This window comes from Amphiprion ocellaris, chromosome 23, assembly GCF_022539595.1.
Source record: "Amphiprion ocellaris isolate individual 3 ecotype Okinawa chromosome 23, ASM2253959v1, whole genome shotgun sequence".
Classification (NCBI taxonomy): domain Eukaryota; kingdom Metazoa; phylum Chordata; class Actinopteri; family Pomacentridae; genus Amphiprion; species Amphiprion ocellaris.
In genome coordinates this window covers 12103927-12119116 of record NC_072788.1, presented here as the reverse complement: position 1 = coordinate 12119116, position 15190 = coordinate 12103927, and the positions used below count along the sequence as shown (strand labels likewise).

General features: G+C 38.2%; 1 protein-coding gene across 5 annotated transcripts in view; it reads left to right on the top strand.

Moving 5' to 3' along the window:
* The window catches only part of LOC111566011 (RNA-binding protein with multiple splicing-like), a 50476-nt gene extending 35492 nt beyond the window's left edge, over positions 1 to 14984 (top strand). For 2 of the 5 annotated variants that reach the window (XR_002745962.3, XR_008600563.1), the window contains 3 exons: positions 2148 to 2211; positions 11159 to 11283; positions 12818 to 14984. Coding sequence is in view for 2 of the 5 variants with exons in the window: in XM_055007630.1 (XP_054863605.1) it covers positions 2148 to 2210 (63 nt within the window). In the remaining 3 variants the exon portion in view is untranslated. Of the gene's footprint in view, positions 1 to 2147; positions 2218 to 11158; positions 11287 to 12817 lie in introns of those variants that run through there. The other 3 variants (XM_055007630.1, XM_023266366.3, XR_002745961.3) reach the window with 2 other exon arrangements.
* Positions 14985 to 15190: the final 206 nt, after the last annotated feature.

Sequence of the window (15190 nt, the reverse complement as noted above, 5' to 3'; positions counted from 1 at the left end):
GCTTAAATCTTGAAAATATGATTTCAGATGAATCAATAGAATGGTTACAGCTTGTTAAGTTAATATTTTTAAAAAGCTTAAGAAAAAGTTACAAAAATGAAGAAGTCACTCCCCACCACAGTTTCCGGTTTCCGTGAATCGATAAAAACCCACTTACCACTTAATCTGTTTTAAAAAGGTTTGCATCATCATTTTAGCGTCGTCTGCCTCATTAATTAAATCCCTCCTTTTCAACCAACTGTGATCCAGTTTCTCGAGGTCTTCTAATCTGCAAGTTCACATGAGAGTTCATTATTGATCTCTTTAAATTCTTCTCATGAAGCCTGTTTGGTGCAGGCAGACAATCTCCGCATTAGACCTGAATGTTTGTTGATTTATTATTTTATTATTGGCGTTTAAAGCATACAACTGTCCTCAAATCTGAGTCGTCTAATGCTGTTTATTTCTGCTAGAAGAGTATACTTCCACGTATAATGCAGATATGCAGGTTATTGAAGTATAAAATCCCAGACAAAGACGCCAGCTGAAGCTCAGATGATGTCAGAATATGAAATGAGTGTTGAATCTGCAGAGCTGGCGTTTCTCTGTGTGCATCAGATATGTGCACAGTCTGACACAAAGTGAAGCTGCTCTGGGGGTTGTGGGTAATGTTAGCAGATGTGAAGCATACAAATGCTCTGTATGTATAAACAGGCTAAATGAAATCTAGTTCATGCTAAGATGAGCTCACCTTTCCGGCTGCTTGGTTTATCTTCTTTAGTGACTATACACATGAAAACATCAACCCAATCTGATTAAAGGTCCCACATGACCTCCTCAGAATCAGCTGATTTTTTTTAATCTATGGTAACTTCAGTGTATTAAATGAAGCCATGCAAAGTTTTACCTTCATGCCATTAATGTTTTCAGAGTTTCAGACCCTTGAAATACATTGGGGTGGGTCCAACTTCTGTGCTGTTCAATTATATTTTCTCCATAATTTCTGAGCCTCATAACTTCATCAGCACAGCAGACAGACACATGCAATTTTCAGGGCTAAATAACATATTTCAGTTCTGTTAAAAACTGCAACCAAATCAATTTTACATTCACTGCAGTTGTCACAATCTAAACACCAGATCTCATTTTTGTTTAGCACTGTTTTGTCTAACAAAAACTTGGCTGCATATGGTGCCAAAATTTGACTATATTAGGAAATTATTTAGACACAGAATAAATCATGTCAAGCAGATAATCCTCGTACCAAAAGTCGATAAAATGATCCTTTCATTGTCTAGAACTTGTTTTGACCAACCACCTATCATACATGCTGATACGAGCCTTGATTATTTATCAAAAATGCACTTTTTAAAGTTTTCTCTGTCGAATTATCACAAAACAGAAACAAATCCACTTTACCAATGATTGTTTTTATAACTCTGTGTCATAAATATTAAACTGCTGCAGTTGTACTGTTGAAACTATGATTCATCCTACAAAAAACATATTTAGTGTTTAGATTGTGACTCCTGCAGTGGATGTAAAACTGATTTGGTTGCAGTTTTTAACAGAACTCAAATATGTTTTTCAGCCCTGAAAATTTCATGTGTTTATCTTGTGTAAATCTTGGAATACGCAAATAAAAAAAAAAACAACAAAAAATTGGACTCATTTCTGTGTATTCAAGGGCCCTTAACTCTGATAATGTTCATAGTATGAAGGTAAAACTTAATTAAATATACTGAAGTTATTGTACGGAAAAAAGAAAAAAAAAGGTCTGATTTTGATGAATTTAATTTAAATGAAATATAATTATCTGAGTTACATGGACATTTTCTACACATAATAGTTAACTTTTACTGTAAGATTAGATAAATCTTTGCAGCTGTGTGAAGGAATTATACAAATAATAATATAAATTAAGAGCTTTAGATTTGTTGCTGTTTCTTACTGTTTCCAGTCTTTAAGCTAAGCTAGCTGCTGCTAACTTCCTGTTTACCGGACAGATGAAAAATGAAAATGGTATCAATCCTCTTATAGTTTGAAGTTGTTTTTAAGTTTCTTCCTCTTGAAATTGTCATGATGCAGAGAAATCCTCACATTCAGTCCATCCTGATGAGCTGAATTTCACTTTTAGGTTGTGTTAACGTGTGATTTTGTGTGTTTAGATCCGTTGGCTCCCACCTGCAGATGGAACTCCTCAGGGATGGAAGTCCAGGCAGTTCTGCTGAAGTATGTGTGAGTAACGGAACCAGTGAACATTGTGCTGTGGCCGCTTCAGTAAATGTTATGACACTCTGTTTAAACTGGAGTGGAGATATTCATAAACAAACGTCGGGGATATCGCTTCAGTATCACAACTTCACACCCTCTTTTTAACCTCCGTCCATCTGGCGAAGCTAACCTGCTAATTAGTGCTGTTTCTGCTAGTTGACTTCAAACATGTAAGCCACTAACTCAACATGTAAATAGAACAGAGTTAAATGTAGGAGCCCAGTGGGTCAGTGAAACACATCATCAGAGCAGATGAAAGGTGGATCTAAAGGGGAACTCCATTATCTTCCCTGCTCAGGTCACAGCGTACTGAGGGTCGACTCTTCCCATTGATGTTATGGTTGATCTCGGGCATCAAAAGCAGCGAGTCAAACAGAATATATGATGAGCGCCGACGTTTTAATAAAGCACACTGCAGTAGAACTCAGCAAATATGACTAAAATGCTAATAGCAGCTGCTTTGATAGGTAATATTAATACAGCCGGTGGTGAAAGTCACTCAGTTCCTTCACTTAATACTGAGCCTGAAGTACTCGAGTATTTCTGCTGCTTTTTACTTCAACTTCACTTCTGAAGAAAATATTGTGTTTAATACCTTTACATACAACTTTAAGTGTAAATATTTCACTTAAGTTTTAATTAAATGTGTTACTATTTAGGCTGTGGGGGAAACTATAAACACAATACTGATATGTTAGAAAAGTCATGGAGCCACGTTTTGGGGTCGATATGGAAAAATGGGCATGTTTCCTCTTTCTTTTGTTTTTAAAATGTAAAATCAAAAAATAGCTGTGTTTTCCTCTTTGGACAACGTAAGAATGAAAAAAATTGACCTGTTTTCTTTGTTTGGTTTTTGTTTATTTTTTGTTGTCGGTTTAAAATAGAAAAAACTAAATAAATGGGGCGCTAGTTTTTTGTTTGTTTGTTTTAGGTATGCGCCAGGAAAACGGATAATACTTGAGTACCCAGATATGTTTGTTCTACAAGTCTTAGTTCAAATTTGGCTGAAAATAAGCCACTCACTTCAATCAGAAAAAAAAACATACCATTGTGTGCTGCTCGACGCAACTAAAAAGCTTTTAGTGACACATCTGTGACCAACACTCGGTTGAACTGCAGGCTGTGTTTACCCAACGCAGACTGGAAACAAGCATGGAAGCAAATTAAAAAACATGCGCTACAATTTCATGTTTTCTATGAAAACTCACACTTTTATTCTTGTGCTAACATAATTACACAAGGGTTTTCTAATCATCAGTTAGCCTTTCAACACCATCAGCTAAAACAATGTAGCATTAGAACACAGGAGTGATGGTTGCTGGAAATGTTCCTCTGTACCTCTATGTAGATATTCCATTAAAAATCAGCTATTTCAAGCTAGAATAGTCATTTACCACATTAACAATGTCTAGACTGGATTTACGGTTAATTTAATGATACCTTCATTAAGAAAACTGCTTTTCTTTCAAAAATAAGGACATTTCAAAGTGACCCCAAACTTTTGAACGGTAGTGTAAGTAGAAAAAGATTTATAATATGTAGAGTCTCAAAATTTATTCCAGTATTATATACTATTCACACGGGATTAGTATCAGCTGGGGATCTCTGGTAGTTTGTGAATTAGCCCCCTATATCTGTGTTTCTTGCAGGGCATTCACACGGGATAAGCAAAGTCTGTAATTCACTCGAATTTATTGACAATACAGCCCAGATATGATGTCAGATCTGTGCACATCGCAACATCCGCTGATGTCGCTGTTGTTGTAGTCATCATAGCAACAGTAAATATGTCAAGGCAGCAACATGACTTGAGAACAGCGGGCAGTGTTGTCAGGATGATGGGACGTCAGGGCGTTTGTGTGAAGCCTGTTGAAAGATATGCTTACTGCATGCTGCTACGCATGCCATCCATCTCAATATCCTCCCAAATTTCCCTCTTCTCTTGATCTGATTTTGCCATTTCTGTGAATGGTCCACAGGCCTGTTGTGTATCGGCCTACTCCTGCATTTGCACCTAAAATGCTGTCAATATTTTCCACCGCAGCCTCCATAATTCAACCGGGAAAGAGGTAGAAAACAATGAAAAAAACAACTAAAATACCCCCAAATCACTGAGGTGCAGATTCGCACGAGACTAGTATTATCACAGGAAGTCGGTGTTTGGCAAAATATGGTAGGTAATTTGCAGTGGAATTTTTGTTTCACAAATTACAGACATGGCACATTCGCACTGGATTAAGATCACCGACATCCTCCGCAATTATTACAAATCACCATTGATCCCGAGGTAATACTAATCCCGTGTGAATAGGGCACCAGTACCAATGTTTTACATGCTGAGTTGAGTTTTTTTGAATGTTTGGAAAATAAATAAAGAATTTGTTGTTTTTTCATGACTGTAGCAAAAACAGGGTTATGCTCTGTTTTACTCTTGCCTTAAACTTGTTGCCCTTTTGGTTTGACAGTTAGCTAGTTGCTAACTTTGTCCATCAGCCACTAAAAGAACAAACTAAAAGATGCTAAAGGCTGTGTGGAGCTGAGAAGAGCTGCAGATTTAAAAGGTAATTCTCTATAATTTCATCAATTGTTCATATGCAAACATTGATTAGTGCAGCTTTAAGTAAAGGATATTGATGTATTCTGCTACAACTCATGATTAACTGAATGTAATTCTGGACCAAATGACATTTTTACACTAAAATGGTTGAGTTTTTTTGTGTGTTTTTATGGCGGATCAGAGGAAATTATGTGCTGCACAGAGCTGGCCAGTGGAAGGAAGCCTGATATTTATTGTACTTGCATGGGCGGGAAAGTTTATTATTGTGCAGCATTTCCATAACAAACACCGAATATTATACCATAATACTGTTGGTAGCACGCAGCTCATATTGGGACCTGTTTGTCATTTTGTCAAACTCTGGCAGGGTGAAATACATTTTTTAATTTAAACGCAGTTTTTGTGGCATTTCCTGACAAAGCACACGGTGGAGGATGCGATTCGAAAGGTCATAAATGCGGAACCGCCGCCGGAAGGGCCGTTTTTATGAAACTTTATTAAAAACTGATTAGCGTGGGGCTTTATTTAAGTAAATCACAGATGAATTAATGTTAGCGGAGAGGCCTCTGATAAGTGAGTCAGCTGCATATGTGCTTCAGTCTCGGGTTCAGACAAACTGTTGTGCTCGCGGTGAAAAAAACAAAACCACAAAGCACAACAAATCCCCTGCTAGTTTGTGTATCTGGTTTTTGTGTGCATGCGGCGCCAGTCACAGTGTCACCAGAAACCTCCCTTTCGATGCCTTGGGACGGGAAGAAACATGTTGTGCAGCCCCCGGGGGAGTCGGTGGGTAGCGTGGAGGCTCACATTCATCAAGCTGTTGATTGCTGCTAGTCCTCCTCTAACCCCGAACCATCGCTCACTCGTCTATTTCCAGAGGACTCGGTGTGCTGCATGAGAAAGAAGCTGTAATTTGATGTTTTGGGGGATTTTTCCTACATCGGGGGGGTCCGGGAGGAAGGGAGGGGCTCTGAAGGAAATAATTACTCCTCTATCGAACCAGGAGGAAGTCCTTTGGCCGGTCAGGCTGCCCCAGTGGATGTTAGCCCCTCGCTGAAACAACAACATCCGGCTCGCGGCGGAGGGCAAAGTGAAGACATCCACTCAGAATATTGTGATAATTACAGGCTGCCGCAGCTCAAATACACAAATTATGCAGTGTGCAGCGCTAGTACAAGCCCGAACACAAGGCCTCGCACAGATACACAAAACAAAAGATTGACTTCATCCACTTGGAGCAGAGGTTTTGTTCTAGTTTGTTTACGGTGAATAAGAAGCTTCACAACAGTGTTCTTTGGAGCTACTTTCTACCAATCAATTACTCTGAGAAACTGTGAGGTCTCTGGATGATCCACAGCAACAGGGACTGTTTCTGGAAAGACAAAGTGCTTCAAACGGAATGTAATTCACCAACCCAATCTGTGCAAATTTATCCACATCTATCTGTGTCTTTATCACAGTTAGTTTTGAAAACTGGATTATCTGACGGATATTTACAAGCGGAAAACTTTCCAAAACACATTCCTTAACCATGTGATAATACAGGTCAGCAAAACCATTAGAGCAGAGTTCATCTATCTATCGATCTATCTGTCTGTCTGTCATACTCTAGCTAGTATCTAGTATGTAATAAATATTTTTTTTAGTTATTTCACCTCTACTTTTAAATATATATTTTTTTTCATTTTTTAGATATTTATCATTTTTTCACATCTCAAATAACTCAAATAAAGTTTAGATTTATTAATTCAAATAAATTAATGACTTTATATATATATATATATATATATATATATATATATATATATATATATATATATATATTCATTTTTAACATATACATGCATATAAATAAAAAAATCTCAAATAAAGTTTAGACTTATTACGTACAAAACAAAATAAGTTAGTATATTCTGTTTACTAAATAGTAGTAGTAATAATAATAATAATAATAATAATAATAATAATAATAATAATAATAATAATAAATTTAATAATAAAATATATATGTAAATGTGTGTACATTTTTATACATTGATTGATTGAGTGTGATGATTTAATGAGACTAGCTACTATTTAAACAGACTGCTGAAGATAAACCAACCGTCTTCTTGGCTGAATGTTTCTTCAGTGTAAATGTGCAGTGAACTGAACTACCAATAAAGTGAATCTCCTCAGTAAAGTTCTGACAGTCAAACTCAACTATGTCTCTGTTGGAACATCACCAGTAAACTCAGCTCAGTTCACCTCACTGCTCAGTTTGTCTTTGACATTTTACAGCTTTACAAACAAACATTTCCTCTGAACCAGACCTTCTACTTCAGACTTCTGTCTTCTGTTAAATGGACACAGTCAGTTCCAGTCAACAAGCCACAGTCAGTTGAAGTCTTGAAGTGGGCTGTGACCACTGCATCACTGGTTTGTGCAATCGGCTGCTTGTGAAACATTTGTAGCTGCAAGACGACAAGAATAAACTTGAGCTGAGGTTACGGAGGGAAGATGTTGCACCACTGTTGTACAAGCTGTCTGATCACGATGCTGGTGAGTTAATGCTGAGTAAACCTTCACGACGGGAATTCAAAGAAGCTCTGGAGAGGCTTGTGGTCGGTCAGCGGTTGTCTTGGCATCCGAGGAAGTATAATCGACGGAGACTTGAATGCGTTAACAGCAGCTCTCATTTTACAACATTTATCACAGCTGAGCCACCTGATGGAACCTTTGTTCTATTACACTGCAGGTTTTTGTGGCCTGGTCCTTCAGCCGAATGTTTGTGAATTATATTTGACATTCATGCTCCGGCACAGAGCTACATCCAACCTAACAGTGGACATTAAAGCCCGGTGAAGTGGAGGGAAAGGTAATCCGGATTTTCCATGTGACAGGACATGGTGGGGGGTGTGGTGGGTGTGAACCTCCATCATGCTGCTGCCCCGAGGAGCTTTTTGGCCGATCGCCTGATGAAACCGATGGACCAACTCCCAGCGGAGGGGAGCCGAGGGCCAGCTGGGGCCCTTTCTAATAAGGAACTTTATTGGTGCCCCCCGCCGACACTCTGTACAGTAAAGCAGCGCTGTGTCACTGGATTCATGTCAGCAGCTGCCTCCATCAGCTCCAGCAGCTATTGCTGGTATGTGAGAAACAGAGCCAGGGCCTAAAGGCTTTTCCCCGGATTAAAGAGGCTTCAGACGGGGGTCTTTTTCATGGCCATACTGCTCAGGTAGATTACTTAAAGGACCACATTGGCTGTGGTTTAGCTTCTTTATTACAAATCGTACAAACCTTTATGTTTTCACACACATCTTTGAATGTACACCAGTGGATTTTTAAGTTCTGCACTATGAGGCTCTCATTGGTTTACCGTACATTCTTTCCCTCACTCCTATGCTATGTAACCCTGCATTCATTCATGTCAACTTTTCTTGATTTTATTTAAGACCCAACAGGTTTTTAAAGTATATTCAAGTCCTGTAAAGCTACCTGCTGGTAAAAAACCAAGTTTTTACCTTCTTAACATATTTTCTCTTCATAAATGACAACAAATAGTCTTGAAACACACTTTGCTATATAATCCATTTCCATGAATATCAAGTCTGTAATAACTTTTCTTGATTTTGACCAGGTTACAACAGATTTCTAAGGTAGATACAAGGCCTTTAAAACCATCCACTGGTGAAAGCTATGTATTTTTTACCCTGTGACATGTCCAAGTCAACATATTTGAATTGAGTGTTCAGCCTGAACCCCAAAACTACTCAGTTTAATTGTAGAGAAACCTCAGTAAACCAAAAAAAATGTGAAGTTCTGGTTCACAAATGACAGCAAACAGAAAGTTTTCTGTTCTGAACATACAACTAGACTTGATTTTGACCAAGTTCCAACAGTGTTTTAGGTAGATACAAGCCCTCTAAAGTCATCCACTGATAAAACCTATGCATCTTTACCCTATTAGCATGTTCAAGTCAACATATTTTAATTGCGTGTTGAGTCCAAATCCCTAAATTTTGATGTTTACTATCAGCGAAATCTTAGTAATGACAACAAATAGCAATACTTCTGTTGATTTTGACCTTATAACCACAGAGTTAAGCCCTTTTTTAATCCAACTGCAGGGAAAAGTCAAATTTTTACCTTGCTGGAGTTAAGTATCACAACTGAATGTTACTCAATCCTGCAACATCCACCAGACAACACCAGACATTTTATCAGTCTCTGTCTCTTTCTTCTATGAGACAATAGTAAAAGATGTCCAAGTCTGCATATTTTAATGGCATCTTCAGTCCAAACCCCAAAATTTGGATGTTTCATGTCAGAGAAAACTTGGTAAACCAGAAAAAAATGAAACTTTGCGTCACACATGACAACAAATAGTCTTGAAACACACTGTGCTAAATAATCCATTTCCCTGAATAAAGTCTGTATTTATTTATGTCAACTTTGCTTGATTTTGACCAGGTCACAATAGATGAGTTTTACTTGCGAACATTTTCAAGTCAAGATATTTTTATTGCGTGTTTAGTACAAACCATCATTTATTTACTTTAGTTTACTTAGTAAACCAGCAAGAAATTTAATTTTGGAGCCTGGAACCAGTTTTTTTGTGTTTGTTTTTTTTTTTCGTTCTCCATGTGCAGCACAAGATCAATGACCAGAGATAACCCAGACAGGAACATTCTCTACATGAAACCTGGTTGAAAAGAAAAAAACAAAAACATCCATGAGAAGCCGAGTCTCCACCTACATTCTCAAACTCTGCTTGTTTACCTTTCTCACATTATGCGCCCGGCCCGAGTTATTGGATGTAACACATTAAACCGGCAAATCACTAAACCTCCTCCTAATCCGCACAGACATGTTCAATGATCAACCCAATCTTTAACCTCGGCGTCTCAGCCAGAACAAATAGGCTGATCTGGAAGTATGCGTCGCATCAGTTTAGCCGAGCGGCTGCAGAACGCATCGATTCCTTCATCCCTGATTGAACGCGCAATGGGGCATCAGCCGAACCAGCCGAGCCCCTTCAGAAAAACAGGAAACAGTTCCCAACACGACTCTCTTCTTCTTCTGCAACAGTCCAGCTCCTTCTGAAGGTCATGTTTGGTTTGCTAATTGTTTATTGTTCCAAAGAGTCCCGAACTCGAGTTACCACGGCCTCCGAGAGGTTTCTATTTTTGAGGATCCATCTGGAGGAGGGTCGACCTTTCTCGAGGGTCGGCTGGTGGTGGTGGTGGGCTAGTCATGGGAGATGTGGTTGTTGGGAAGAGGCTTCACGTTAAGACATCCTGTGTTATAGCTACTCTTGAAAGATTCGGGGCAAACTGTCAACATCCTGAGAAAACTGTTTAATAATTTCTTGTGTGCATCTGTAGGAACATTGTGGTTAAAATTACTATTAAGGGAATGCTTCAGTGATATAGAAAGTAAACATTTTAACAGAATGTCCGCTTTTCACACTGGTGGTGTTCTGTTTGACAAATGACAAAGAGTATCTAACAAAAGACTTGTTGCAATTCCAGAGAGGCAGTCTGGTGTTTTTTTAAAATGTAACCTAAAGTAGAGGATTAAATCTAAATATTGTCTCTTTTGAATCTCACAACTTCCAGTGGCAGCCAACACCTAAGTGCCAAAAACTGCAGTTCTTCAAATGGCCACTAGAGGCAGGCTCTGAAACTGAGTCAGTCCTGTAGACCTCCATGTTAAATGTCGAACTTTACAGCAGAAATAAACAGGTTTACAGCCTGGTGCAAAAACAAAAATGTTGGTGTATAGAGATAAATATCTAAAAAATGTGTATTTAGAGAAATAATGTTATAATGTTTGATTGTAAAATTACACTATTTTTAACTGGCTTTCAATATTGTTATTTTACAGATATCAGATTTAAACTAGTTTTCCATTTAAAAAAAAATTTTTTTTTTTTTTAGATACAAATCAATCCAAAGCTTCCATCAGCTTATTTCAATCAGTCAGTAATGAAAAGTTTATTACATGCGTTAGATATGAGCTCTGATCATACTTCTAAGGTCTTGGCTCCAACAAGAACAGCTGACGTTGACTATAAAACCATTCTTCTTGCAGTTCAAGCCAGCGGGTGACGTTATTTCTTACTACGTATATCTTTATACTCAGTCTCAGGTCATAACGGTAATGAAAGAGCTTTAAAATTCTGGTTCAAGTGCAGTTTTTTGAGCTCAAAAGATGTGACGGAGGCTTTTACCCCTTAAATTAAAGCACTCAAACATCAAAATCAGGACTGTATAGTGATCAGTACAACAGAACCACAGTTTATCTGATAGTAAAGTTAAATTAACACCTCAGGATTAGTTGTAACCAGCTAAACTGCCTTCTCAGGTTCCTGATGTGTGATGGTGGCCATGGCCGGCTGTGACGTTGCCGACTGCCTCTCGTGTCCTATTAGAAACCAGGAGGACCGAACCGACCCGACCCGACCCGGCTCTCGGAGCAGCAAACCATCGGTGAGTTTACGAGCTTCACAACCAATGATCCCAACAGGCGAGGATGGAAAGGTGTCAAAAAAAAGGTGTGAGAGGCAGTATATGTCGGATTGACACAATGTCAACATTCATCCCTGTGTGTATTTTGCTCAACAGAAAGCAGATCTGTGGGATGAAAAGTGTGTCTGGTCTTGACATAAACATGTTTACATTACTGCCTTCAGTGTTGTGAATTTATGTTATGGGTGTGCACCAGTTCCACGTGTTCCCCTGTGTTTGACCATCTTCAGTTTGACTGATTTTTGTTTTTAAAGTGGTGAATACTGATTGAGTGGCGCATGTGTAAAATCTGGGGTCAAACGTAGCAATAGTTATGACGTAAATATTCTTAAAGAAGGTGCGGTCGTGTCAATTTTTGCATTGTTTCTTTTGTGCCAATCTGGAGCATTGTTTGAAGTGCCATAACTTGAAAAATAATCTAGCTGGAGTTGTGATGTTGTTCAGGCTCATTGATCTGTACATGTGGCCTTCGATGGTGCAACCCTGCTCTGACAGAATAATACAAACCAGTTACATGATGGAGTAAATTTGGTCAAAAAATTTCTAGAGCTTGGAAATCAGATTTGATCTTCGAGGTCACTTCTAAGCATAACAAAGTTTCTGTCTACTCCGATACTCCACTGACAATAAAAACATTTTTTTCACCCTAAGGACGTTTTTCCCATGGTTGTCACCAACAGGATCGTGCCAGTTAGAGGCATACTTTATGAGAAAAAATGTATAAAATAAAATTTTTTGCATTTTTGGCCAATATTAGGGCGATCATTGAGCAGGTATGATGGTGAACCCACTCCAATAGTCGTCCCAACTAGAAGAGTTCTACAATATTGTTACTGGGCTAAAAGATGAATCATGGTTGTCCAAATAAGTTGATGAAAAGTGGTATCATTTGTTTTGCTCTGTCAAAGCCGTTGTTGAGCGTGTTCATTTTTTGAGATAGAAGACGAGCAACTTCTCTCAGTGAAAGTTGTTTATTCTGCAATGTCGAGTAGCTTGATATCAAGGACCATTACTGTTCAGAGGACTATTGTTAGCAAAATGTTAATCTGTAGCCGTCTTCCCAGGAACGGATGAAGTTCACAGTATACAGAATCTTTTTATGGAATGTGCAACAATCTCATTGGTCAAAAACTGATGGAGAGGAACTGAGTTTAACTCGGCCCTCTCGTTGGTGCACAGGCACGTCCTTAGCCTCTTGCCACACGATCCCTCCAATCAGAAAATCCCAGATACTGTAAATTGGACCCTCCCCATTATGATTCATATGTATCTTGTTGCAACATTAAAGATCATATGTACATATTAATGGACCCGCCAAATTTCAAGACTGTAGCTACAATATTTATCAACTTATGGCACTTCAAACATTGATCCACAGATCGGTGCGAAGAAAACAATGCAAAAATTGACTTTATTTATACGTTTTAAATAACATGCACAGAAAAAAAAGACAAATAAAAGACAGTCATGTCAGTCTTGTCTTTGTCTCCCCCAGGCAGCGGCAGCCTCGCGGGCCTCAGGACAAACCAGACCTCAGCCTCCATCACACATCGAGCCCTTCCAAAGTCCCTCCAACTTGTTTTTTTTTTTTCTTCTTTTTTTATACTGTTACATACTCGAGATTTTACTGTGGCGCTTTGGCTACACCTCCTCCGACACCTGCGCGAAAGGTACCGACAAAGGTGCGTCCTTTGTCCACCGACTGACTGCATCGCCTGTTTAACGTTAGCGGGTGTCTCGCTTTGCATTCTTGTATATGCAAGTGTAAAGACGGACCACCGGGAAGGAGTGCAAAAACGTGATTTATGCAGCCACTTTGCAAGGCCAGATGAACGGAAGTGTGGCTAAAGTGCTACTGGGTAACGTTATTATATGACTATAATTATTACTATTCTGTATATCATTCATATTAATGTTATTATGATAATTAAATACATGTTGAAGCATGACTTTGCAAAAAAAAAGAAAAAACAATGCTGTACATTTTTAGATATTTTAAAGAAATACAAAAAAGTATTTTTGTAATCAAGACGATGTTAAAGTGTGTGAGGAACTTTCATACATTTTATTTTATTTCGCCCTTTCGTGTTTTCGTGCCATTATAAATAATACGTCAGCCCCTGCTATACCAAAGCAGTCCTGTCAGTTTCTACATGCTGTGTGGATTTTTTTTTCTTTACCTGATGAAAGCCGACAACAGAAGCCCTTTGTGTGGTCAACGCACCTGATCCAGCTTGTAAATCTGCAGTTTGAAGGTAATCAGACGTGCTAAAAAGAGGTATTGACAGGAATAAGCCATCGCCGGTGAAGGTAGACTGACCCAAAGTGAGCCCTGCTATAATTAGGAAATCTGTTCCTTCGATGTGTAGCAGGTGGACGGCAACACAGTATAGAGAAACAAAAGACCAAAGGCATTTTTCCTTTTTTTCTTTTACACTGGAGAGCTATTTCATTTTTTGACTGCTTTGTAGTCTGATTTCTTATGAAGTATGACATTATTTTTCGCTGCATGTCCCTTTTGGTGTCACTCCAAAGAGCCACTCTGCATCTGAAAGGACGTCCACTTTAAGCAATTTGTCTCTTTTGTCTATTTTTAGGGAGAGCCAGCGTGTTTTTGTAAAGTTTGAATTTACATAGTGATGATTGGAGTATTAAAAAAGAAAAACAAATAATCTTTTGTAATCTTTCTGGGCCTGCAATAACATCTTTGCTGTACGACATATCATCCACTTGATCATATTTCTGTGACATTTTGACGCCGGGATTCGTGTCAAATTTGTGCAAAAACAAACCGTGATTCTTGTATTTTTCTGATAAAGTCACATTTCACCGTGATGTGACAATCAAAAACCTGAAATACTGTAAAATGTTCCCTTTTTTCCTGCCCAGGTTGTGTACAATCATATTGGAGCGGTTGAGTCATATACAGTAGTCAGTGTTTGTAATGAATAATGATAATATGCATCATATACTGTATATCATAGCGACTGATTTTCTGAAGCGGTTTTTGCTTTTACATTTTTTTAAAGCCGAGTGTGGCACCAAAATTTATTAGAACAAGTATTTATAACAATGTGTGTGCGTGTGTGTGAGAGTGTGTTTTTTAATGGTCTTTTTAAAGCCCATCCTATAATTCATTGTAAGTATTATTGTAAGTTTAAATTGTATATTCATTTGCTAATTTTCTAGAGCTTCTTTATTTTTTCGTCCGATTAGAGCATACTGTATGTGACGTGTGAATACTGTTTTATCTACATAATTCACTGTGAAATCCGGAGGAAAAACTGCTCTTTGAACGAATGGCTGTTGTTGTGTTTTTGCCAGCAGGATGGTACAGAAGCTCCTGGAGATTAATACGACGATCCCTCCCTGTTTTTGTCGATGAGAAATATTCCTTTTCAGTATATCGTGTGCGTAGCTGTGTGTTCTGTGCATGTTCACGGCATGTGTGTGATCCTATTTTTCTTTTTTTTTCTTAATGCATACAGTACTGTTGATATTTATGTACTTTAGCCGCTGTAAGGAGAAACTTTATTTCGGTGAATTGCAGAGGTTCGTTTGAAACTGAAAAAAAAAAAAAGAGTTGATCAAAATGAGAAGTTTTTAAGAAAATGTTAAATGAAGACATTTCAGGCCATCTGCCATTAAAGATTGCCATTATCGCCGCTGTCATGGTTACATTATTTATCTTCTTTATGGATCTTATCTTGATGAAGAATGTTTGAAATTTCATCCTAGTCTTGATAAAAGGCAGTAAAAGAAGATGTGCTGACTTCAAATTTAACAATTACACCAATAAAAGATGTCGTTAGTTCAATAATTGTAATGTAAAAAGAAATGTAGTGCTCCATATTTGTATTTAACCTGG